Genomic DNA, 27875 nt, shown 5'->3' on the forward strand with positions numbered 1-27875 from the left:
CAGTATGGGAACTGAGTGGATGGGGTTAGGGAAGAGGAGAGCGGAGACCTTTCACTGTATATCTTTTTTTATTTTTATGGTAAGAACACACTTAACATGAGATCTACCCTCTTAACAAATTTTTAAGTGCTCAATACAGTAACTGTATATCTTTTTCTTTTTTTAAATCTTGGGTTTGAATTATACAAATTCAGAATTACCTGTTCAAAAATTAGATATAAAATGCTAAGCAAAAAAAAAAAAAACCAGCACTCAGACGAGTGGGCACAATGTGATTAAAATGCTTCCATCTCCATGTAGTTCCCGATGCAGTCAAAACCAAGTTGTGCTGTCCAGGGATGCACACAGAGTTGAGGTGGGAGGGCAGCGTCACAGAAAGTGTGTCTCTGACAGTGGGTCATAGTCACAGTTTGAGAAGCCTTACTTACATTTCCCAATCCTTATCTTTAACCACTGAAGAAATAAAGCCAGTCTGTGTATCACAAGACTGTGGGCTCTTTAGGGCAGAGGGCTGCTAAAGTTGTCCACTCTGTGCACCCTGAGCACCTGTGTGTGTTAATTTCAGATACAAAGAAAGCCCTGGTTATTTGATCAGTGTGTCTTAAAATTGGCAAACATAGGAAGCATCACGGTGATCTGTTAGAATCCTCTTCCAAGCATTTTGGTTAGCTTCTTAAGAAAACTCTTCTTCTTTTTAGGTAAATGGAAGAGCTGGAGACCAGCTTATTCCAGACACGGAAAGCACACAGAATAGAACAAATGGTGGCAAGATGGCTCCGGCGCTCCCGGGACAGCTCGGCCCGGTAAGACTCCTGGGCTGGCAGAGATTTCTGTCTGTAAGGGTTCAGTGTTCCCGTGGGAGGAGGTTTTGCAGTCTTGGCAGCGCCTGGGGATCACTGTCTCCGGCTTGCTTTGTTCTTACATCCTGTGAGGGGAGAAGTGTAAATGGGTCAGCAATTTTGCTGGAGTGCCTTTCTCTCTGTCCCTTTCCAATTCCTCCCCTCTGCATCCTTCAACAGGCACTCACAGACATAGAGTCACTCACCCCAAACTCATGCCCACATTTATAGAGACACACATTCACACACAGAGACATATGCACACTCATACCCACATACTTGCAGCCATGTGCCTATATGCTCTGAAACACACACCCACACACACAGTTTTGAATACACACTCACACATGCTCACTGTTTCTGTCTGTCTCACACACACCCCTTGTCTTAGTACTTGATGTCAGGCAATCTGCTGTTTATACTCTTTCCCCGTCTTTGTTTCCAGCAGCTGTTCCTTCCTTGCAGTCCCTATTTCATTCTAAACAAAATGAAATGAAATCAAATACAGATCTGATTTGACTGCTACAAGAGAACTTAAAATATGTTCTGTTTGAAAGCGCTCATTTTCCATCTCAGATTTCCTGTCTGGCCCTGACATGGAGATGAAATATCACGTGTCAGGTGTTTCTGATACACATACTCTTCCAAAGGAACTGGGAACAGCTGTCCTGTTGCCGAGCAGTAAACTTGCTCAGAGCTGCACTGCCCTGTGTCCAAGTGCTCGGGTCCTCGCACACTGCAATAGGATGAGGTTGGGAGGACTAGCCCCATTTCACAGATGAAAACCTGAGGTTCAGGGAGTATCTCGTTCACAGCCATCCGCACCCGCTCTGCTCTGAAATGTTCGCTGGGTCGTCATCTCCTATAGGACGAGTTCAAACATTTTTGGTTGGATATTCAAGGCTCTCTATGATCAACCCACAATCTGTTACAGCTGTCTGTCTTACTCTTCTGCTTCATTCACATCATACTCCAGCTGAAATGACCTACTCGCTGTTCCCCGACCCAAGCACCCAACTTCCCCTTCCACCACCTAGACCTGGGTTCCTGTGCCACATCCCTTCCTCCCATCTCCATGTGTCTAGACCCCACTCACAGTTCAGGGTCTGGCTGAAATGCTGGGTCTTCCATGAAGTGTTCCACAGTCCACAGCCAGAATTCATCTCTCCCAAGGGGTCCCATAGTATTTAGTTTGTAGCATCAGCATTGTGCTTCTCCCGATGTGTTCAGCTTAAATTTGAGCACATCCCTTTTCTTTCTTCTGAGCTTCTATACAAGCTCAGTGGAAGGCAGGGAAAGTAGTCAGCCTCACCTCATAGCCCCGATTGAGTTCCAGGAGACTGCAAGGACTCAGGTAGTGCTTGGTGAATAAATGGGAAAAGTCCTAGGTACATTGTTTTCTGAAGTGGGTTCTGCAAAACCTAATTGTGGTGTGTGTGTGATGCAACCTATATCCGATTCCTACCCACCCACTCTTGGTAATTCATAGTGCGTTTTGGCACAGTAAAGGCTCTGAGAAGTCCTGCAGAAAAAGACCTGTGTAACTTTGACTTGGCCTTACCTGAATATTTTCCCATGTAACTCTCTAATATCTAGCTTCTTTCAGAGTGTAAATAAAAGGCAACATCTAGGAAGTTTTTTTTCCCTCATCTATTTTGAGATATGTTTCACATAACATAAAATTTACCCATTTAAAAATGTACAGATTTATTTAGTGTATATACAGTATATATTTAGTGTATATATAAAATTTTGCAACAATCTACCACAATCTAATTTTAGAATACTTTCGATGCCCCCAAAAGAAATCCCATACCCATTAACAGTCATTCCGTATTTGCCCCTCCCCCAGCTCTAGACAACCACTCATCTACTTTCTGTTTCTCTAGATTTGTCTGTTCTGGATATTTCCTGTGAATAGAATCATACAATATATTGTCTTTGTGACTGCCTTCTTTCACTTAGTATAATGTGTTTGAGGTTCATCCATGTTATAATATGCATCGGTGTGCATTCCTTTTATTTAAAACCTTTTTATTTTGTGTTGGAGTATAGGGGATTAACAATGTTATAGTGGTTTCAGATGGAGAGCAAAGCAACTCAGCCATACATATACATGTATCCATTCTCCCCCAAAACCCTTCCCACCTAGGCTGCCACATAGCGTTGAGTAGAGTTCCCTGTTAGTTATCCATCTTAAATATAGCAGTGTGTACCTGTCCATCCCACACTCCCTAACTATCTGTTCCCCCATCCTCCGCCCCCCGCCCACTGCTGCTGCAACTGTAAGTTCATTCTCTTAAGTCTGTCAGTGTGTTTCAGTTTTATAAATAAGTTCATTTGTATCATGTTTTTTTAGATTCCTCATATAAGGGATGTCATATGATGTTTCTACTTCTCTGTCTAACTTACTTCACTCAGTATGACATTTTTTATTGTTGCTCAGTTGTGACCGATTCTGTGACCCTATGGACTGCAGCACTCCAGGCCTTACTGTCCTTCACTGTCTCCTGGAGCCTGCTCAAACTCATGCCTATTGAGTCCGTGATGCCATCTAACCATCTTGTCCTCTGTCGTCCCCTTCTCCTCCTGTCTTCAATCTTTCCCATCATCTGGGTCTTTTCTAATGACAATTTTAAGGTCCACATCCATATTGCTGCAAATGATATTATTTCATTCTTTGTGATGGCTGAGTAATATTCGATTGTAAATATGTACTGCCCCTCCTTTATGCAGTCCTCTGTTAATGAACATTTAGGTTACTTCCATATCTTGGCTGTTGTAAACAGTGTTTGCATTCCTTTTTATTGCCAAATAATATTCTATTATGGTGTATATTCTTTGTCCATCAGTTAATGTACACTTGAGTTGTTTCTATTGTTTCTATTTCAATAGTTGGGAGCTATTGTGAATAATGCTACTATAAACGTTTCTTATTTGAACATATGTTTTCATTTCTCTTGGGTTTATACTTGGATTAGAATAGCTGGGTCATATAGCAGCTTGATGTTGAAGCTTTGGAGGAACTGCCAGGCTGTTTTCCAAAGCATTTCCACCACCAGGATATGAGGGTTCCAGTGTCTGCACACCTTTGGCAACAGTTATTATCTGCTATTTTTTATTATAAACATCCTAGTGGGTGTGAAGTGGTATCTCATTATGGTTTTGATCTGTATTTTCCTGATAGCTAATGATGTTGAGCATCTTTCCATGAATTTAGTAGGAAGTTTGTTTTCCAAGTGCTTTAGAAAGAGAAGAAAAAGAGGGAGTGATTCTTAGAAGTGTCCATGGAAGGCATTATTTCTGTGTTTCTAGGATAAATCACTGGAGAAGGCAATGGCACCCCACTCCAGTACTCTTGCCTGGAAAATCCCATGGACGGAGGAGCCTGGTAGGCTGCAGACCATGGGGTCGCGAAGAGTCGGACACGACTGAGCGACTTCACTTTCACTTTTCCCTTTCATGCATTGGAGAAGGAAATGGCAACCCACTCCAGTGTTCTTGCCTGGAGAATCCCAGGGACGGGGGAGCCTGGTGGGCTGCCGTCTATGGGGTCGCACAGAGTCGGACACGACTGAAGCGACTTAGCAGCAGCAGCAGGATAAATCACATGTAGTCTTATTGAAATTGTTTCTCATCTCTAATCCTGCAACCTTGATTCAAGCTGGGTTCTTCTGTCTTCAGATTAGTTGAAAATGGTCAAGAATTGAAAAGCATAATTTGTTTTCCTGAAGTAGAGTAAATGGTACCACCTTCCACAGAATTGCTTAACCAAGAGACCTGTGAGTCATCCTGAATTTTCCTCTCTCTCATACTCTGTATCTACCCCATCAGCAACTTTTGTCAGTTCATCCTCAAACGTATCTCCACTCTGTCCACCTCTCTGTCCCAAGAGGGCATTGCCATAGTCACTCACTCTTTCTCTGCTCCACCCTGAAGCCAGAGTGAGCTTTTCAAAATACACACTGCTCCTGTCCCACATGCTCGCTTCTGGCTCCACCCCATCCCAAACCATTCAGTGACCACCTGCCACCATGCCATAGCCTACAAGTCCCTTTACAATCTCGTCCTGATTTCACGTCTTCATCTTGTTCCTCCTACTTCCTTGCCACAGTTTATAACAATATATCCATTTGTTTGCTTCTTCTTTGCCTAACCCCCTACCTGCTTAATATATGACTCTTCTCCCCCAACCCTCCTGCCACATATAAGACCAAAGACCATAACTATCTTGTCTAAAAAGTATCTTTAGCCCTAGAAGAATGCATACATAGAATGAAGTAGATATTCAATAAATTTTTATTGATTAAGGGCTTTCACAGTCAGGGACTATATTACTTATTTTTATTTATTTAAAATATATCTAAATTTTGCATTGTTTCTTCTTCCAAATGGAATTTTTGATGATTAACAGTTTTAAAATGCATAAAAACTTTTAAATAAACTCTGGAAATTCTACAGATAGAATAGAAAACCAATTAGATGTAGGATTTAGCATTTGAGTACTAACATTGGCTCTGCATTTCCTGATAGCCAGGTCAAGAAATGAAAAAAATACATTGAAGTGTTTTTTATAGTCCAGAGAAAAGGAAACAGAAATTAATCTGCAGTCATAAGTTTACATGCATCTTTTAACAATCCTGCTATCTTTTCAGACCTTTAAAAGTTTCTACTCATTTCAGCTGGTTGTACTTACTTAATTATAATTGCCATTTTTTCCATAAAGTTAAATTTTATCTCTAACACTAATTGAACTGTCTAGGAAGAAATTAGTCAAAAATAACAATTTCCATTTCCAAACATTATTAAACAAATTTATAATTTTTATGAACTTGGGTAATATTAGAGCTTTATAAGGCATCTTAAAATGGTTTTTTCTGGGGAAGAGTGTCAACTTTCAAAGTTACTTTGATTTCTTCAATTTTAAATGAGTGGACAATCCCTAGTCAAATTCAGATAGTGGCACTCAGTTTGAATGTCTGTGTGTGCGTGCTTGGGTAGGGTGGAAGCTTAGTGATACCAATAATTGTAGAAATGCAAAATTACTCAGATATTATTAAGATGACTGCTATTTTACCACTTAATTTCACATTCCAATATAAAAATAACATTTACAGTATCAGTGCTCTTTTAGAAATAGCTAACCCCCTCGAATAGTCTCTGTGGCATGTTTTGAATTTCTGTAAAAATAGTGTAATAGAAACCACTTAATAAAAGCTATAACATAGTGACATTACATTATAAACTAATTTTTAACCATTTTACTTTGTACTAAATTGTCATCTTCTTTACCACTTTCTATAACTAGGGAGGTGATAAACTGAGATGAGAAGGACATGTTATAGAATACTTTTTTGCTTAATTATACCATTTTTTGTCTCCTACAATTTTTGATTTTTATATAGTTAAATGATAATCTCTTGATGATTTCTTTGATTGGTTCAAAGCTTAGAAAATCCTTACCCAATAATTAATTAATTAATTTTCAATTTGATAGTTTAAGGTATTTTATATTTAAGTTTTTACTTTGGTGTTTATTTTAGTACAGGCTGTGAAATAAAGATCTAGCTTGGTTTTTTCCAAAGTAAGTAGTATTTGCATCACCATTAACTGTGAATAACCTTTCCTTTCTTCACTGACTTATGGTCTCATTTTATCATATATGAAATTGCTGTGTCTGTGGGTGAAAACTTGTATCTCTTCCTAGGCTAGCTATTCTGTTTAATTGATCTAACTGCCTTCTTTCACACACCTGTATTAAAACTATTTATATTTATTGTCTGTTAAACTAGACTTTTGTTCTCTTCATTTGCCATTTTATATTCTTATCTGCCTTTTCCATGTGAGCTTTAGAATAATTTTATTGTATGATTGAAACAATTTTGTGTAAGATTTACTGAATTCTCTTATGTGTAATCTAGAAATGTTGGTTTTATAGGTAAAAACTTAAAAAAATCTAAGGAGTTTGATGAATTTCATGTCTTCTTCTTGGTGCTTGGTTTTATAAACTTCAAAGCTTAAAAAGATTTCTTTCAATTTATATTTAATCTTAATATTAGTGTGTATTATATTAATCTAATGTGCACACATGTATGTTTAATGAATACACATATGCACACACACATGTACACACAGGCATATGTATTCACAAATGTGCAAACATGCATCATGGCATCTCTGTGTCAGAAGTCTTGGCTATTGATTTTCCCCTCCTTCTAAATTTGCTTGTTCATTATAACCATAGTCTGTTTACTAGTTATAGGAATGGTATTTTTGACCTTTCTAATACTCCTAATGGTGTAGAAAGACCATTTCAGGTACCAGTTTTTTATTGCTATTTGACCATGGACAAAAGGGAAAGATTTTAAGAGAACAGGTTAGAAAGTTCCTGTGCTGTGTCTGTAGGGTCACCCTTGTCTTCTGAACCTCCTTTTTAAAGTAGCAATGGAATACTTTCTCCTCTCAGCTGTAAGCTTTTGCCATATAGCACTGTACACACAATATATACATTCAGTGGTCTCTAGAAACTATCACAGCCACAAGCCTAGTCCTGGGATTATGACTACAAGATAAATTTCTTTCTGGAACAGGCCACTCCCTCTATTTCTTCTTTCTTTGAATAAACTTTAGATTAAAAATCCAGTTTATACCAGACGTTCACTTTTAAAATCACTCAAGCTGAACATAATACAGTGTTTAAACACAGATTCAAAATAGTTTCTCCACATCCTGCTGGAAGTCAGAGGTGAATTCTTTGTTGTTACAAGATAGGGGCAAATATATTTCACAGCCTATTAGAGAGCAGATAAAATGCCAGAGAATATTTGAAGCCTAATCTGTCTCCATCTGGTATTTTTTTTCTTCTCGGGGTTATTGATCAACTCACTGTGAACTTATAACCCATAAAATACAGAATGAAGCTATTTTCATGATAAATTTAACATGTGTTTTCCAGTTCTACCTTAGGATCCAGTTATCTGATAAGATTTCTATTAGTGTCGCCAGGTCTTATGCTGTTCCGATGTAAAACCACAGGAATGATCTCAGATTTATGATTTAAAACCATTACAGAGGCAGCAGACAGAGGCTTTTGGATTGTCAGCGTTTAGTTTGATGTTTATAAGATTCTTCAGAGGAGGAAATTTTGCTGCAGAGATCATTTCCTTCAGTTCCCTGTCGAACATTCTTTTCGAGGAGAGACTATAGCTTCGTCCTGTTTTTAAGCAATCCCTTTCCAAACAAAAGCCTAGATGTGGCCTTCAGGGAAAATGTCAAATCCAGACTTTGGGCCAAAGCTCCTGACACTGCCCAGGGATTAATCACAGTGGGGCCTCATTTGTCTACCATTGTTGGGGAGCACACCCTTTCAAATGGAAAAGTCAGATAAATGAAGACTACTCACTTGAAAAGCATACAAATGAATTCTGTTCTAACCACGTGGTAGGGTTTGTATTTTTCTTTAGTCTTGTAAACATTTATTAAGCCTTACTGTATGCCTAGCATTGAATTCAGCACATGGGGGCAAGAAAGACATGATTGTACTATATGAGCTATTGTCTAGAAAGGACAAGAGACTTCACACTGGTCATTACAAGTATGATAAGTTTCAAAAATTGACGTACAGATTTTGTGTACAGGTTCAGCAGAGGGAGAGGGATATTTCCACCAAAAACAGAAGATTGAGTAGGAGCTGTGCAGGTGAAGTATATGGTGGGGTGTTTTGAGAGCTGTGTCAAGGGCTAGGGGATATTCTAGGCAGAAGGAAGACCTTTCTAGGCAGAAGGAAGACCTTGTGTGTTTGAGGAACTCCAAAGGGACTTGTCTGGCTAAAACAAAAATACTGAGAGAGTGAATGGCTTGGTTGTAGAGGCTTCAGTGGCGAGCAGGGGCTGTATTAAGCCATACTAAGGTTTTTGGATTAAGTCATTCGGTCAGGGCAGACATATGAGCAGGATTGCACTTATTAATATAATATCAATCTACTTGCTGGATGGAGAATCATTTAGGTGAGACAAGAATGAAAAATGGGGAGGGACTTCCCTGGTGGTCCAGTGGCTAAGACTTTATGCTTGCAATTCAGGGGGCCTGGATTCAATCACCGATCAGGGAACTAGATCCCACATGCTGCAACTAAGAGTTCGCATGCCACATCTAAACGATTCTGCATGCCACAACGAAGACCTGGCACAGCCAAATAAATAGATATATTTTTTAAAAAAAGAACGAAAAGTGGGAAGACCAGCGAGGAGACACTTAGAGAAATCTGTCTGGAGGACAGGTGACAAGGTCCTGAAATAGAATGGTGGTCATGGAGACAGAGAGAAATGGACATCTTTAGAGAGTTTTGAAGTCATGACTGATAGGATACTAGGGGTGAGAGCAGGGTAAAGTCAAAGATTACTTCCAGGAGTGTGTCTTTAGCAACTGATCACTGTTCTCCAGATACTATTTATTGAGCTCTGGGATATGGAGAAGATGGGTCCTGATCAGGACTCATAGTCAAAAGGCTGCGCTGTATATCAAATTAAGCAAACTTACAGGACAAATGACAAACATTGAAGTCTGTCATATTCAAATTTACTGCTATTTATTAGTGGCTATATATACATTTCCACCTTTGCTAATCATATTAGGTGTACTATTTTGTATCATGCTCTCTATATTCAGTATTTTGCTCATATATTCACCTAATAAATAGAGATGCTTTCTGTGGGCAAAGTTCTTCACTTGATATAGAGAGAAATACAGAGGTGGGTAAAAAATGGTTCCTGAATTCTGAGAATTTGCAGTCTATGCGGGGTGATGATATATGGAATCAAATAGCTGTCACTGACAGTTGAGGTGCTCAAGGCCAGAAGGGCTCAGAGATGAGTGAACCTGTGTCTAGCTAGGAAATCAGAGGAGCATTTTTGGAAGAGGTGGCATTTGAGCTGGATTTTGATTGGCCTCACAGTTTCCTGTGAGGCAGCTGCATGAACTGAAGCCCAGATGTAAAACTGGTGCAGCAGGAAAGGTTAGGCTGGAGAGAAGGCCTGGGAAGGAGAGTGGGTGGAGAATGTTGGCTGGGACCTGAGACCTAAAGACAAAAGACCAAGAGGGTAAGGTTGAGGAGGTTAACTTTTATCCTGTGGGTGATGGGGAGTTGTAGGGGCAGAATAATCCACACAAGGGGGTTTGGGCAGTTTGGAAGAGTATTTTCTAAGCTATATTTCCATGTATGTCTAAGTTTCACAGGCTTGTGGCCCTTCATTTTTGTAGAGTCTTGGGGCAATTCCTTACCATGCTTGATCTATTCTCTGTGGGATGGTTCAATTTTTTCAACTATTATAAATAAAGCTATGGTAAATATTTTTGAATACACAATTGCCAGGGTGTTTTGAGCTCATACTCTGTTCTAGGGCTTTATGATACAAGGGAATGTTTGTCTTCTAGGAACTCATAGTCTAGTGCAAACAGTGTTTTATATTTTAGGGAGATGCATATTACTTTGAGGAATGTTATTCCAAATGGTAACAGAAGGTCAAAGAAAATGATCAAATTTTAAATTCATATTATAATTTCCCTGATGACTTTCCAAAGAGAGTAAGCAGCCAATTTATATGGTCCCCCTTAAATCCCAGGGCCCACACATGTTGGACTTTATTATTTTTATTCCTACGTGGTGCTTTAGTGACATGTAATAGTTCTCTGTAGTCCATTCAGTTGTTCTTCTTTAATCACCAGAGTTGTACATTTTCTGTTATTTACCAGCTTTATTTCTTCATGTGCGAGTTTTCCACTCACTTGCTTTGAGGATGTGAAGTATGGGTATTTACTGCATGTTTTTATGTCCATTCTGCATATATTTTTAGTGTAAGCTTTTTCCCTCCAGGATTTTATAAGTTGATTTACTTATTTACAACAGCTCTATCTATATGTTGCATACCATGCAATTCACTCACTTAATATGTACAACTCACTGATTTTTAGTGTTTTCACAGGGATGTAAGACCACCACCACAATAAGTTTTGGAAAATTTCATCACCCCAACAAGAAACTCTGAATGTATTAGCAGTCACTCTCTATTTCCTTTCTAAACCCTCCTTCCCCAGCCCTAGGCTATCACTAATCTACTTTCTGTCTCTATAGATTTATTTAGTCTGGACGTAGCACATGAATGGAATCATACGGTATGTGGTCTTTTGGACTGACTTCTTTCATTTCGTATGACGTGTTCAAGGTTTATCCATGCTATAGTACGTATCAGTATTTCATCCCTTTGTATTCCTGAATAATACTCTGCTATAGAATATTGTTTTTGTCATTAGTTGAGGTACACTTAGATTGGTTCCACTTTGGAGCTATTATAAGTAATGTTGTTATGAACACTTGCGTGCAAATTTTGTGTGGACATATGCTTTTCAGTTTTCTTGGCTGTATGCCTAGGAGTGGAATTGCTGGGTCTTCGGTGTTTAGTCTGTTAAGACTGCAAGTCTGCAAGACTATATGAGGGTTTTGTTTTTCTCCACATCTTAGTCAGCACTTGATCTATCTTTTTGATGATAGCCATTGTAGTGGATGTGAAGTGGTATGTCCCTGTGCTTTTGATTTGTATTTCCATAACTGCTAATAATCTTTTCATGTCCTTATTGACTGTGTATTTTCTTTGGTGAAATGTCTATTCAAATCCTTCACCCAATTTTTATTTGGGTTATTTGTCTTTTTTGTTTAACTGTATTATAAAAATTCTTTATATATTCTAGATACCAGGTCCTTATCTGACTCTTTTTAACCCCATGGACTGTAGCCCACCAGACTTCCCATGGAATTCTCCAGGCAAGAATACTGGAGTGGGTAGTCAGTGCCTTCTCCAGCCGATCTTCCCAACCCAGGGATTGAAGCTGTCTCCTGCATCACAGACAGTTTCTTTTACTGTCTGAGCCACCGGGTTTGCAAATATTTTCTCCTATTTTGGGCATTGCCTTTTCACTTTTTCAGTGGTGTCCTTTGAAGCACAAAATTTTCAATTGTGAAGTTCAGTTTATTTATGTTTTCATTTGTTGCTTGTGCTTTTAGTGTCATATCTAAAATGACACTGAAGTCACAAAGGAATATTCTTATATTTTCTAAGAGTTGTATAATTTTAGCTCTCGTATTTAGATCTGTGATCACTTTTAAGTTAATTTTTGTTTATAAGAAGAAGTTAAAATTTTTTCACTTAAATTTCTCTTTGTGCTTTTCTATGTAGTTATCCAATTTTTTATTTATTTGAATTTATGTATTGGTTATTGAAATTTCACATTCAAACCATCCCCCTTATATCTTATGCCTATCTTTAATTCTTCAATCCTTAGAAATGTATCTCCTCTCCAGAGCTGGCACAAAGGGTCCGCATTTATTTCCAGTTTTTGTAATTCTCTCTTTTGACCTTTTTGAAATTTAATGCTTTGTATAATGCTTAGTACCACAGTGTGATGATTTTGTCACCATGTTGAATTATTTCTGGCTGCTGCTGCTGCTGCTAAGTCGCTTCAGTCGTGTCTGACTCTGTGTGATCCCATAGACGGCAGCCCACCAGGCTTCCCCATCCCTGGGATTCTCCAGGCCAGAACACTGGAGTGGGTTGCCATTTCCTTCTCCAATGCATGAAAGTGAAAAGCGAAAGTGAAGTTGCTCAGTCGTATCCAACTCCAGCGACCCCATGGACCACAGCCTACCAGGCTCCTCCGCCCATGGCATTTTCCAGGCAAAAGTACTGGAGTGGGGTGCCATTGCCTTCTCCGTATTTCTGGCTAGCCACATAATATTTTAAAAGACTTTCTGGAATTTCTATTCACTTTCATTGGTAAAGACCAGGCAGTTTTGATCATTGCTGGCCTCTGATAGGAGCATAAAAATAAATTAGCTCACTGCCTGGTACATAGTTAGTGCTCAATGGATGTTGCAAGTGATTATTGTTGTTGTTACTGCTACTCTTACTGTCATCAATTTATTAGATTTTTTTTTTTTTTAATCTGGAAGGCTTTTGAACCAGTGTTCCATCAAGTTTATATTTTCATCCAGTACTTATGTTCATTGTTGAATCTGTAATCTTCCCAACCAGGAATCCAGCATCAGTATTATTTGTGTCTTCTGTTATTACATCAACTTTTTAAGAAAACCTAGTTCCTGATACACATTCAGCTGTTCTGTCTTTAATGGATTATAGGATGGTTTTTGTGGCTGTGTTTTATGTATTTATCCTGCAACTCCACTAAACTTATTTTTTAAGTACTAGCAATTCTTTTTTGTGGATCATTTTCTCAGTGTACATTGTCATTTGTTTGAGAAAAAAAAAAAAGGTATGCTTATTACTCCTCTTATCATTTTTCCTTCTCCAATAACTATTCCAGGCATTTCTCCTGCCACTTAAATAGGAGTAGTGTCTAGGGTGTCCTTCCTGTTGCTTTTTCAAAGGAACACAAATGTTGATTTTTGTTTTTCAGTGTACTATATTATTTATTTTATTTAGAGAGGCCCTTTCAAAGCTTTAAAGTTGTTTTTTTTTTTTTTTAATCAGGAATACCTATGGTTTTATTCAGTATAAATTATCAGAGTTTTCTGTCTCTTCTCTCTTGTTAGGTCTGGCTTCTAATACTTCTCAGTACTACCCATGTGCTTGCCTGGGAGAAATCCCTTCTTTGTTCCTAAGGGAACTCCTTTATGGGTAATCTGCATAATATGGCTTTGTGCTTGGACTTGTCACATGCATGTTGGTTCTTTGAGGCAGTTTTAAAAAATATATTTCCTGGTCCTTGTTGAAACTTGAGATTATTATAAATGACAGAGAGGTGATTTTCAGATAAGTGAGGTCCTATTGCATTAGGAAGAGTTCCTGACAGTATTTGGTAAATGGATGAGAATAAATGAAAAACCTTAACTGCAGAGCCCCAAGGAAGCTGTTACTCCTCCACATTTCTGTTGTGTATAATGACAATAAACACCTTATCTCTCACTATATGACCTTCCTCAGAAAGAACCACTGACCCTTAGAAAGACAAAAGCCATTTGTCACAAATAAAAAGTAGCTCGTAAATTCCCTTTGTGATATTGAGAGATAGAAGATACAACTTTCAACTTATCTGCTTTTAGATATACTGAAAACACACATATTTTTAACAATTAATATAGAGGGAGTCTGTGCTCTCTGGGATTTTATATTGGAATCCTCATAGATACAAAGTTGAAGGGGAAGCAGCATTCATCATAAAGCAAAAAAAGAAAAAATCACCAAAGAAACAATTCACCTATAAAAAATTAGTCATCATCAGACATCCAAACTGAGCAACTGCTTGCTCCTACTCACAGTCCATGTTTTTCCTCTTTTGTACCTCTACTGAAGCAGTGCCCCCTGCCTGGGTTGTCTGTCTGTCCATCCATCCATCCATCCATCCATCCATCCATGGATCCATTGATCTATCCATCCATGCATCCATCCACTCAGCAGCAGTTACTGAATATCTTCCTCGTGCCAGGATTTGGTTTGGGTAGATATACCCTTGAAATCTCTCAGATGCCATTTCTTCCAGGTAGCAAATACTTGCCTGATTCCTTCTCCCCTAGCTCCACAAAGTTAAAACTGCTCCGCCTCTTCTTTGCACACTCACATCACTTTGTGACTTGTCTTTCAGAGCATGGTGCTGTGTCCTGCTGTTTTATTTGCTGGTGTTTGTGTCTTCTCTCTTTTGAGAGGAGAGTTAGTGTCCACTCAGCTCTCCATCTTCCTTCTCCAGGATGTTTGGGGCTGACCTGGTTTGTGCCACCCACTAGACTCCCCTTGCTGTCTCTTTTACATACTGCTTCTCTTCCAGGGCTAAAGTTGCCACAGCTGATGGGCCCCCCGGGGTCCCAACCCAGACCATCATCCCTGTGAAATACACAGTAAAAATAGACAAAGACACCCTCCTCCAGGACTATGGATTTCACATCTCCGAGAGCCTTCCCCTCACAGTGGTGTCCGTCACAGCAGGTAGGGGCTGATTGGGAAACAAGAAAGGACTTGGGCTTCTTGTGGGGGATTATCCCCGGCTCTCTTCCCATATCTCTGTGCTGTAACATAATGCAGAAAATGCATTTGTGCCCAGGAAGTTAGAAAGGGCACATCTAATTTTGACCTAATTCTGCCTGGGGCTCTGCACTTTTCTATGATACAGGGAAGAGGAGCCCCAGTGCAGTTGCTGATCTGCATTGCAGGTCCACTGGCCTCAGCTGAGGCTTTGCCCATCCGTGGCCCCCTGGCCAGTCTCAGGAACAGTGACAGTTTTGGGATCAGCAGGCCCTCTTCTCTGAACCCTGCATGCTCTGAGCTGGGGAGAATTTCTTGTCAGACAGTAATAGAAATTATTGATTTGTTTTCACTTGAGTCTCTGTAAAATATAGGCTGTATCGGGGAAGAGGAGCAGGCTGGGAATGTCTAGTGTTTGTTTTCATTCTTCAGTTATATATTGATGTGAGATCTGGGACCAGTTAAAATCTATTAATCTGAATTTACACACACACACCCTGCACCCCCACATTTCTTTAGAGATGAATGTAGTAGATTTGTTGGCTGGCTCTGTTGATTCAGGGGATTTCTTCTGCTAGTCCTCTTTCCTTGGACAGTTTCCTAACATCCCTTGAAGGTGATGGATGGTAGGTATCCAATTTTGTTATCCAAGATTTGTAAACAGGGAAACTGAGATCCAGGTGAGCCCAAGTCTGGGTAGGGGTGGGGATAGCTGGTGCCCCAGAGACTGGATCAGGCTGCCATTCAGCTGAGTGGCTATGACACACTGGGTCTGGGCCCTCCTGGCATGAGCACCAGGTATTTCTTTTCTCTCCAACAGGGGGCTCTGCTCATGGTAAACTTTTCCCTGGTGATCAGATCCTCCAGATGAATGATGAGCCTGCCGAAGACCTTTCCTGTGAACGAGCAGTCAATATTCTGAGGTACTAAATTGGCTTCCATCATCCATAGAGTTGCACAGATTATTACAGAGCAAGAATGAGTGACAGAAAGGGCATAGCTGATCCTCTGTGATTTAAGTAAGGTCCAGGCTCCTTTAAAGCAGCAACAGTAGCCTCGTTTTCGAATTTCATCTCGGTTCCTCTCTGCTCCCTTTCACCTGCCTATAAATGGGATTAGGAGGAATGGGTCCTATATTCATCAGCCCCCTGCAATGCCCAAAACACTGTGCTAGGTGCTGTGGGGAATGTAATTATGAGTGATACATAGGCCCTGCCCCTTAAGGATGTACAATATAGTGTTGTTAAAGATTCCCTGAAGAAGGAAATGACTCCCCACTCCAATATTCTTGCCTGGAGAATTCCATGGACAGAGGAGCCTTGTGGGCTACAGTCTGTGGGGGTCACAAAAAGTTGGACATGACTAAGCAACTAACACTTTTATCCCTATGGATGTGTAGGGCTGTTGTAGCATATGGCAAAGATTGGACTAAATCAATACCAAATCTACTTGTTGTTCTTTAACACTTTTAATATCTCTTCCTAAATCTTCCTGGTATAGCCTGCTTGATATATATGTAGTTCCATTGATACAGCACTCACCACCTTCTACCTGGTGTCATGGTGATCTTTGTGAATGCCTCACTTTCTGCCTTGACTGTGATCACCTTGAGACCAGACATATAGCAGGTGCTCAATGAAACAAGTGAATGTGGTTGGCACTGACAGCTGGTAACCCTCATCTTAAGACAGAGGAAATCAGTGACAGGAGTGAGGAGGCCTGATGGACGTTCTATAGGTCGATGCGGGCTTTGTCTTTTAAAACTTCCACCCAACTCGTTTGAATGACTTTAATATAAATAAAGGGAAATGAGAAATAGAGCAAAGCCACCTTGAAGATACTTCAAGTTTGTACTTGAGTTTGCACCTTTTGGTGAGTGGTGGTTTTCCTTTCTGAGGGCCTGTCGTGTGCAGCACACACTGAGTAACAGGCAATAATAGCAAAATCAGAGAAAGAAAATGGAAATGCAGATGCAGTCTCTACCCTCAGGAAGCCCACAGTCTCACTGTAGAGAAACACACACACACAGGGTAAGATTTACAGAGATTCCATCAAAGTATAGAAAATAGGACTGCCAGGCTAAGGTGAGTGGGTGGGGCAGCCAGGAAAAGGATTTGATGATTTCAGTTTTAAAAATGAAATATGGTTATGGAAATCGTGAAGTTTGCTTTCCCAATTATTGGGTGATTTTCTCAAAGAATTTCTCAGGTCCAGCAAATGGGTTTTACATTTTCAGTGCCACTAATATCTCTGCCAAGTTAGATCGAAGTCTGACTAATAAATGAAAAAGTATTCACAATTTAAAACAGTAGACTAGAATTTGGATGTTTAGGTAACATTGAACTCAGATCGATTCACTGGGCAAGGAACCCTCTAGGGGAAGGGACTCCACTCCCCGATACTTAGGCTCATAGTGCAGATATAAGTCATATAAACCCCACTGAGATGGAGGGCAGACAGTACATCCGGAGAACTAGGGGAGGACTTCCCTGGTGGTCCATCGGTTGAAAGTCCGCCTTACAATGTAGGGGACATGAATTTGATCCTGATCAGGGAAGATCCCACGTGTCACAGAGTGGCTAAGCCCACTCTGAGCCTGCGCACTAGATCCTTTGTGCCACAGCTACTGAAGCCTGTGTGCCTAGAGCCCGTGCTCAGCAACAAGAGAAGCCATCGCAATGAGAAGCCCACGCACTGCAACTGGAGAGTATTCCTCTCACACCGCAACTAGAGAAAGCCCATGGGCAGCAATGAAGATCCAGCATAGCCAGAAATAATAAATAAGTTAATTAATTAATTTAAAAAAGAGAGCAAAACAGGGGAAAGGGGTCATAAACGCTGGAGAGTCCTCCACCTTGTGAGGAAGTTGTGGTTTGACAAAACATAGAAGAGTCCAGAAGTATTTCAGCTGACCAAATTCTACCTTAAATGCTGGGCAGAATTTGTGCCTCAAAGATGGAGGTGAAGGGCAGACCAAGTAAAGTGATCAGGAGGAGCCATTGGCTGGGGAGTTGGGGGTGCTGAATGGTTCCGTTTGTCTAAGGCACCGGATGCCTAGACAAAGTTCTGACAAGTGAGTCCAGAGGATGATGGAGGGTCTTGGTGCTGACACAGAAGCTCTCCTTCTGGCAGGAGGAGCCACCGAAGACTGCTGAGCAGGGATGTGACCTAATGTTTGCTTGCCCCTGCACTCTCGGCTACATGCCTTGTGTGGGAATGCCGGGACTGCTTACTTTTGTAGCAGAGTTCCCAGTGTCAGTGCCATTTACAAAAGGAAAACAACCAAGCAAACAAAAAACCAGCAAAATCTCTAATTCCTCCAATTATCTATGAGGCCAGACTCTCCTTTTGAGAGCTCCTGGGCATTGGTTTGCTGTGAATTCTCTTGGAAAAGACCTATTCTTACATAAAATGGGTAAGAGGCAGTCTCCAGACCCTTAGAAACCTTGGGTTGAGTTTATCTGTTTGAGGCGGTAACACACGGGCAGAAATAGGCCTCAATTTCATATTGCAAGAAATCAAATGTGTTTGTTTTTCTATGTAGCAATGAAAAAGGAAAAGGAAAAAATGAATCAGTTGTTCAGTTCTATCCTCAAAAAAGTTGAAGTTTGGTGCTTATCTAGTTGATTTGATCACCTTTGGAACCTAAGAGATTATAACAAAACAAAAATGTCTACTATTTGATTACATGATTGTGCTCATTACACTGACTTTATTTGCTCAAACACCATAAACTGATTGGCTTTAATCTGATAAGTGTTATCCACATTCTTTTATTCTGTTTCATGGATATTTAGCCAAGTTTTCTGAAATAGCAACCTAAGTTATCTGTGTTATTGCTGTTTTCTCTTCAAAAATATTTTGGACATAAACCTAGCTAGTGGTCATAGCAACTAGATGAGTCTTCCATCATACAGACTAAATAAAGGCTAAGTAACTTCATTTAGTGGCTGTAGGTATAGACAAGATGGTAGAGACAAGTATCTGAAGACTTTCTTAAGGTCACAGTGGCATTTGGGACAACTTAAGTTCTTTCACAGATCACTGCTTTCTCAATGTCCTTCTCAATTTTGCTGAGGCAAGAGAAGCTGCTTTGTAATTCTACCAGTCTCTTTGACGCCCCCAACCCCACACATGCACCCTCATGTATCACCCAGGACGATGACACCTTTTTTGTTTATTCTTTTTTTTTTCAGGGAAACTGAAGATTCTCTCTCAATCACGGTTGTTCGCTGCACATCGGTAAAGCCCTTTCTATGTCTTGTGTGTTAGTTGCGCCCTTCTTGGCCCCAAGACCCTGTACCACCAGTAGAATATTCCTCAGAGAATAAACGGGGAAGGCAAAGGGCATCAGAGAAGCTGTCAGGCAGTCAGTGTTGCTTGAAGACCACATATGTGCTCATATTATGGAGAACTCGTATGTGGGTCCAGGCTTCGAGAACTCATGGTCTTGCGAAGGAGACAGGCCTGTGATTATGCAGGTGACAAGGGCACCAAGCTCAGAGTTTCAAGACAAATCTGAGTGGCATCACTGTGCAGAGGTCCCTTAGTTTCAGTTTTGAATTCTGTAAAACAGAGATGAGGACAATAACTGCCCTATCTATCTAGTGGGTGTTATGAGGACCCAGTGAGGTGTTGGATGTGAACGTGTTCTGTCAGCCACAAGGAAAGGCACAGGACAAGAAACAGATGATGCCCAGGGCAGCAACAGCCATCCTAAACCACCGCACATCCAAGAGCCTTTCGTATGTGGTAGAGGGAAAAGTGTATAATCAAACTGTAAGAGAAAATTACCAAGGAGGAAAAGTTGACAGAAAATTCTCATTCTGAGAGACCTTAGTACATACTTCTTAGCCCTTGGTCACTAATAGAGAAAAAAATATAAATAGGGGCATAGAGAATTTTAATAATGCATTTAATAATCTAATCTAATTGATCCCATATCAGGCTACCCAAAAGCTAAATTTCTCAAAGCAACTGTGTAAGTGTCTTCTCTAAAATACAATAAAGCACAAATTGATAACTATCAAAAGCTTAACACCACCCAGTCATTTGGAATAAAAATGCAATTTCCTAAGTAAAGATGGAATCAAATGGAAAATTAAAAATTATCATTACATACTAGCTAGAAAATAATTAAAATTTAGAGCTCTACTTCTTAGAACTTATTATATACAGTTGAGCTATACTCAGAGTAAAATTTGTAACCTTAAAAGTGATTTCATTATTTAACAAGAAAAAAGAAAACAGGTCAGGAGAATACTCAGTGCCAGAAGCATAAAGAAAGACTAATAAAATAAGCATAAAGCACATTAAAGAAAATGATAAAAATTTAAATCTAAATGATGCTTTGGGAAAACAGAAAAATTAGAAAGTTGGTAAATCCAAGGGCTAGTTCTTTACAGGAAAAAGTAAAAAAATTGAAGAACTTGAAGGAAAAGAACTATGTGGGCCTTATGTGAAGGAAACTAGAGTAATACTGGAGGAAATAAAATATTTTCTTTAATAAAGAGGAGATACATATTATATTCTTTGATAGGAAGACTATTAATACATCAGATTTTCTCATATTAATGTATATGCTTAAAGCAAGTTCAAACTCCCTGTAGGAATTTTATTTGGATTTTGACAATGTCAAGGTGAGACTTATCAAGAAAATCTTTTTTTTGAAAAGGATAATGAGGATGGCCTTGAGATACAAGATTTTAAAACTAATAAAGCTGCAATAATTAAAACAGTATGATATTGATGAAATGTTGGATATATCAATCTAATCAAATAGAAAGTCCAAGAATAGATACTAGTATAAGAATTTGGTATATGCTAAATATGGCATCCCAAATCAATGGGAGAAAAGATGATCATTCAAGAAATTGTACTGGGACATTTCTTTAGGTATTTGGAAAAAATAAGTCTAATCCCACACTATTTGGTGTTAAAAATTTAAATATAAAAAACAAATCATAGAAATGTCAACAATATGGAAGGGCATCTATTTGGCCATAAGTTGCAGAAGGAATTCCTAAGCACATAGGGAGTGGGAGGAAGTACAGTAGAACAGACAGCTCTTTGATTATGTGCAAAGAAATTGTCTCTTCTCCTTATTTAACCAGTGTTATCTTTTTTGTTTGTTTCCTGGAAATAGAACAGGAAATAAACTCACCTAAATAGAACTAGGAAGTTTGCCATAAATATGACAGACCGAGTGTTTTACACACACATAAATGGAGATTCTTCTATTTTAAATAGAATAATTTATCTATGGAATAATGTGAAACCAATACATAAAAAGCAGTATTGCTGCTGCTGCTGCTGCCGCTAAGTCGCTTCAGTCGTGTCCGACTCTGTGCGACCCCCATAGACGGCAGCCCACCAGGCTCCCCCATCCCTGAGATTCTCCAGGCTGAAAGCTAATTGCTATAAATAGTCATGCAGGTGTTGAGAGATTCTTTTCATCTAGCTGATTATCATCTCAATGGAGAACATCTGAATTTTAATTAGGTAGTTCTTTTCCTACTCTATTTCCAAGAAATGAAAGCAGAAGGTAGCACTTGTTAAGTAAGGAGAGAGGGAAACAGCATATAGCTGCCTCCTTTTAAAAAGTAAAAAGTATAGAGAGGAAAATTAGCATGATCCAGTACCATTCCTGAGATTCTTATGAGGTTCCCCAGAAAAGAGGAGTGTGAATACTGTACTTTGGAGGTCCTGCAGGGAAAGTTGATACCAGCCCAGCTGATGGTCCCAGAGGCCCTGAGAAACGCCCTGAAGATTGTCTAGCCCACTCAGGCCTCTCACCAGAAGTCATAGGATCACAAGACACATGTCATATATATTTTACTTCAACAAGAATACTCATTTTTGTCTGAGTGGATTCTTAGAATCCTCAAATGATTTGAAATTGATTAGGAATTATAATATCCAAAGTTGGAATATTAATGACTGCTTCTCTAGAACATAGAATTTTATGATCAAAACATATTTTGGTTTAATTGTCTATATCTGTATTTCTATTAATTATTTATTAATATAATAAGCATTACATTAATTATTTATTAGAATATGAATGCTAATATTTGTCTTATTTAATTTTTGCCAAAAGAAAATCCTACAAGGTAGATATATTGGTAATATCGCTTTTACAGAAGAGGACACTATGACCTCACACACCCATGGTCTCACATTCAGAAATTGGTAGAGCTGGGCTTTTTCCAGGTAGTTAGACTCTGGAACCTATGCTCATTAGCATTATGCTATTTTTACCTCCTGGTCCAACTCCCCTATTGCGCAGAAAAGAAGACTGGAGGCCAAAGAGGGAAATGTACACACACACACACACACACACACACACACACACACACACACACTCACAACTGGTTTTCTTCCATGATAATTTGTGTTTAAGGTGGTTCTCAGAACTGTTGAGTAGCTGAAGTTGGGTTAGAATTCAGGTCTCTCTGTTCACAGGCCAGTTCTCTTTGTCTTCATCATACTACAGCCTTGGGCCAATGTGTTAAAGCTTTAGCTTTTCTCAGACACACAAGACATATTTGGTTGAGATCTCTAAATTTTATGAAAAGAGATCTTTAATTGGATATCATTCTTCTTTGTGGTTTTAATTGAGCTCTCAGTAGCTGTCAGAGCTTTTGCTTTTAAGAAATGAGAAGATGCACATGGCTTTTTTGAAAGTCCTGTTCTAAAGAGCGTCATGTTAATGTTTTGCAGGGAGTCCCCAAGTCCTCCTTCCTGACAGAAGAGAAGCGAGCCAGGCTGAAGACCAACCCCGTGAAGGTGCACTTTGCGGAGGAAGTGCTCGTCAGTGGACACAGCCAGGTGCAGCACTGGTCAGGGGGTGGAAATGGCTGTTCATGAAGCAGGCATGCTGCCTCCTGGCACTGTCTCCTGGAGACGCTGGAATCTACAGCACGGAGGGGACAAAGTGGGAGTGTAGTGGGCTCGCTGGAGGCTCTATGCTCGCTCAGTAAGGTGCCTACAAACCAGGGACAGGGAGAGACACACTGGGTATGACTGTGTCTTTCTGAGACTCCATTTTTCTAGCTTGAAATTTCAACATGTTCCAGTTATTCACTTCTCATTCTGAATCTTCTAACTTAGTACTCCCTCTGAAAGTGATACATTGATAGTAGAGATGGTGGCAGGGGTTGCTTTTTTAAAAGACCCTATCATCTACTGAATCTCTAATACGTGAATCAAAACATCTTGGGTACATAGTCCTTCATCATCACCATACCCTGTAAGGGAAGATATTTTAACAAAGAAGAAACAGAAGCTTAAAGAGGTTAAGAGAATTAACTTCTGAGATCATACAGCTAGGAAATACAGGAGAACAGGTCTGTGTGACTTTAGTTTTTCTGTTTTCCACTACAATATGCTGTCTAGTCCTTTTTGATATGGAATACCCAGGATTGATGTGATTGAATATGGGGGTTCAGGAGACAAGACTGACCCTAGAAGAATCTGAAATAAAAACCTATGTTTGGATTTTTTTTTTTTTAAATCATTGAGGTATAGTTGATATACAAGTTTCAGGTTTCAGCATTGTGACTAACAATTGTTAAAGGTTATATACTGCATTTATAGTTATTAAAAAATATCAGCTATATTCCGTGTCCTATACAATATATCTGTAGCTTATTTATTTAATATACAATAGTTTGTACCTCTTAATGCCCTACCCCTACCTTGCCGCTCCCCTCTTCCTTCACCCTATTGGTAACCAGTAGTTTATTCTCTATATCTGTGAGTCTGTCTCTTTTTGTTATATTCACTAGTTTGTTTTACTTTTTAGATTCTACACATAAGTGATCAGATCAGATCAGATCAGTAGCTCAGTCGTGTCCGACTCTTTGCGACCCCATGAATCGCAGCACGCCAGGCCTCCCTGTCCATTACCAACTCCCGGAGTTCACTCAGACTCACGTCCATCAAGTCAGTGATGCCATCCAGCCATCTCATCCTCTGTCATCCCCTTCTCCTCCTGCCCCCAATCCCTCCCAGCATCAGAGTCTTTTCGAATGAGTCAACTCTTCTCATGAGGTGGCCAAAGTACTGGAGTTTCAGCTTTAGCATCATTCCTTCCAAAGAACACCCAGGGCTGATCTCCTTCAGAGTGGACTGGTTGGATCTCCTTGCAGTCCAAGGGACTCTCAAGAGTCTTCTCCAACACCACAGTTCAAAAGCATCAATTCTTTGGTGCTCAGCCTTCTTCACAGTCCAACTCTCACATCCATACATGACCACAGGAAAAACCATAGCCTTGACTAGACGAACCTTTGTTGGCAAAGTAATGTCTCTGCTTTTCAATATGCTATCTAGGTTGGTCATAACTTTCCTTCCAAGGAGTAAGCGTCTTTTAATTTCATGGCTGCAGTCACCATCTGTAGTGATTTTAGAGCCCAGAAAAATAAAGTCTGACACTGTTTCCACTGTTTCCCCATCTATTTGCCATGAAGTGATGGGACCGGATGCCATGATCTTCGTTTTCTGAATGTTAGCTTTAAGCCAACTTTTTCGCTCTCCACTTTCACTTTCATCAAGAGGCTTTTGAGTTCCTCTTCACTTTCTGCCATAAGGCTGGTGTCATCTGCATATCTGAGGTTATTGATATTTCTTCCAGCAATCTTGATTCCAGTTTGTGTTTCTTCCAGTCCAGCGTTTCTCATGATGTACTCTGCATATAAGTTAAATAAACAAGGTGACAATATACAGCCTTGACGAACTCCTTTTCCTATTTGGAACCAGTCTGTTGTTCCATGTCCAGTTCTAACTGTTGCTTCCTGACCTGCATACAGGTTTCTCAAGAGGCAGATCAGGTGGTCTGGTATTCCCATCACTTTCAGAATTTTCCACAGTTTATTGTGATCCACACAGTCCAAGGCTTTGGCATAGTCAATAATGCAGAAATAGATGTTTTTTTTGGAACTCTCTTGCTTTTTCTATGATCCAGCGGATGTTGGCAATTTGATCTCTGGTTCCTCTGCCTTTTCTAAAACCAGCTTGAACATCAGGAAGTTCACGGTTCACATATTGCTGAAGCCTGGCTTGGAGAATTTTGAGCATTACTTTACTAGCGTGTGTGATGAGTGCAATTGTGCGGTAGTTTGAGCATTCTTTGGCATTGCCTTTCTTTGGGATTGGAATGAAAACTGACCTTTTCCAGTCCTGTGGCCACTGCTGAGTTTTCCAAATTTGCTGGCATATTGAGTGCAGCACTTTCACAGCATCATCTTTCAGGATTTGGAATAGCTCAACTGGAATTCCATCACTTCTACTAGCTTTGTTCCTAGTGATGCTTTCTAAGGCCCACTTGCCTTCACATTCCAGGATGTCTGGCTCTAGGTCAGTGATCACACCATCGTGGTTATCTGGGTCGTGAAGATCTTTTTTGTACAGTTCTTCTGTGTATTCTTGCCATCTCTTCTTAATATCTTCTGCTTCTGTTAGGTCCATACCATTTCTGTCCTTTATCGAGCCCATCTTTGATTGAAATGTTCCCTTGGTATCTCTGATTTTCTTGAAGAGATCCCTAGTCTTTCCCATTTTGTTGTTTTCCTCTATTTCTTTGCATTGATCGCTGAAGAAGGCTTTATCTCTTCTTGCTATTCTCTGGAACTCTGCATTCAGATATTTATATCTTTCCTTTTCTTCTTTGCTTTTCGCTTCTCTTCTTTTCACAGCTATTTGTAAGGCCTCCCCAGACAGCCATTTTGCTTTTTTGCATTTCTTTTCCATGGGGATGGTCTTGCTCCCTGTCTCCTGTACAATGTCACGAACCTCATTCCATAGTTCATCAGGCACTCGATCTATCAGATCTAGGCCCTTAAATCTATTTCTCACTTCCACTGTATAATCATAAGGGATTTGATTTAGGTCATACCTGAATGGTCTAGTGGTTTTCCCTACTTTCTTCAATTTAAGTCTGAATTTGGCAATAAGGAGTTCATGGTCTGAGCCACAGTCAGCTCCTGGTCTTGTTTTTGCTGACTGTATAGAGCTTCTCCATCTTTGGCTGCAAAGAATATAATCAATCTGATTTCGGTGTTGACCATCTGGTGATGTCCATGTATAGTGTCTTCTCTTGTGTTGTTGGAAGAGGATGTTTGTTATGACCAGTGCATTTTCTTGGCAAAACTCTATTAGTCTTTGCCCTGCTTCATTCCGTATTCCAAGGCCAAATTTGCCTGTTACTCCAGGTGTTTCTTGACTTCCTACTTTTGCATTCCAGTCCCCTATAATGAAAAGGACATCTTTTTGGGGTGTTAGTTCTAAAAGGTCTTGTAGGTCTTCATAGAACCATTCAACTTCAGCTTCTTCAGCGTTACTGGTTGGGGCATAGACTTGGATTACTGTGATATTGAATGGTTTGCCTTGGAAACGAACAGAGATCATTCTGTCATTTTTGAGATTGCATCCAAGTACTGCATTTCGGACTCTTTTGTTGACCATGATGGCCACTCCATTTCTTCTGAGGGATTCCTTCCCTCAGTGGTAGATATAATGGTCATCTGAGTTAAATTCACCCATTCCAGTCCATTTCAGTTCGCTGATTCCTAGAATGTCAACATTCACTCTTGCCATCTCTTGTTTGACCACTTCCAATTTGCCTTGATTCATGGACCTGACATTCCAGGTTCCTATGCAATATTGCTCTTTACAGCATCAGACCTTGCTTCTATCACCAGTCACATCCACAGCTGGGTATTGTTTTTGCTTTGGCTCCATCCCTTCATTCTTTCTGGAGTTATTTCTCCACTGATCTCCAGTAGCATATTGGGCACCTACTGACCTGGGGAGTTCCTCTTTCAGTATTCTATCATTTTGCCTTTTCATACTGTTCATGGGGTTCTCAAGGCAAGAATACTGAAGTGGTTTGCCATTCCCTTCTCCAGTGGACCACATTCTGTCAAATCTCTCCACCATGACCCGCCCGTCTTGGGTTGTCCCAGGGGCATGGCTTAGTTTCATTGAGTTAGACAAGGCTGTGGTCCTAGTGTGATTAGATTGACTAGTTTTCTGTGAGTATGGTTTCAGGGTGTTTGCCCTCTGATGCCCTATTGCAACACTTACCATCTTACTTGGGTTTCTCTTACCTTGGGCGTGGGGTATCTCTTCACGGCTGCTCCGGCAAAGCGCAGCCATTGCTCCTTACCTTGGATGAGGGGTATCTCCTCACCGCCGCCCTTCCTGACCTTCAATGTGGGATAGCTCTTCTAGGCCCTCCTGCGCCCGCGCAGCCACGGCTCCTTGGACGTGGGGTTGGTCCTCCCGGCCACCGCCCCTGGCCTCGGTCCTGTGGTTGCTCCTCCCCTCTGCTGCCATTGGCTTCGGGCTTAGGGGCGTTGAGTAGCTCCTCCCTGCCGCCGCCCCTGACAGACGCAGGGTAACTCCTCTCGTCGCCGCCCCTGGCCTCCAGCGTGGGTATCTCATCTCGGCCGCGCCCCCTGACCTCGGACGCCGGGTAGCGCCTCTCGGCCGTTCCTGCGCCGTCGCAGTCTGGTACTCTCAGCCGCTGCCCCTGACCTGGGACGTGGGGTAACTCCTCTTGGCCGCCGCCCTTCGGGCATGGGGTCCTCCTGGCTTCTGCCCCTGACCTCGGACGTGGGGTGGCTCCTCTCGGCCGCGCTATGGCGCGCCTGTCGCAGCCGGCATCATGCAGTATTATTTTTCTCTGCCTGACTTAAGGAAACCAACATTTCAAATATTCTTAAATTTGCTAGCCATTAAAGAAATGCAAAGGAAAATATTAAGAACTGCCACTTTATAATTAATAAATTAGCACAAAAAAGGAAAATATAAGCCCTGATACTGAGACAGTAGCTGCATTCATGTACTAATTGGCGGCTTTGTAAATTGATTTAATCTTTGGGAATAGAAAAAAAGTTAATGAATGCCATAAAAATGGCCCAAGGATCACATTCTTATTAATTTATTTCTATAAAATAAATGCAAAAATCCATGTATTTAAACATATATATATGTATATCTCACAAAAATT

General features: G+C 40.3%; 1 protein-coding gene and 1 long non-coding RNA gene across 2 annotated transcripts in view; one reads left to right on the forward strand and one right to left on the reverse strand.

The window, feature by feature from the left end:
• The window catches only part of FRMPD1 (FERM and PDZ domain containing 1), a 108989-nt gene that overhangs the window by 58444 nt on the left and 22670 nt on the right, over positions 1-27875 (forward strand). Inside the window, exons 2-6 of the mRNA XM_070794776.1 lie at positions 699-803; positions 14670-14827; positions 15684-15786; positions 19060-19105; positions 22586-22693. Of these exons, the coding sequence (XP_070650877.1) occupies positions 703-803; positions 14670-14827; positions 15684-15786; positions 19060-19105; positions 22586-22693 (516 nt within the window). The 5' untranslated portion in view covers positions 699-702. The remainder of the gene's footprint in view (positions 1-698; positions 804-14669; positions 14828-15683; positions 15787-19059; positions 19106-22585; positions 22694-27875) is intronic.
• LOC139184564 (uncharacterized) lies at positions 62-27312 on the reverse strand. The gene is made up of 4 exons (XR_011568101.1): positions 27030-27312; positions 1936-2179; positions 1480-1701; positions 62-925 (listed from the first exon to the last, which is right to left on the reverse strand). It is a non-coding gene; the product is annotated as an uncharacterized lncRNA (long non-coding RNA).

The sequence above is a fragment of the Bos indicus genome, chromosome 8, assembly GCF_029378745.1.
Source record: "Bos indicus isolate NIAB-ARS_2022 breed Sahiwal x Tharparkar chromosome 8, NIAB-ARS_B.indTharparkar_mat_pri_1.0, whole genome shotgun sequence".
Lineage (NCBI taxonomy): Eukaryota > Metazoa > Chordata > Mammalia > Artiodactyla > Bovidae > Bos > Bos indicus.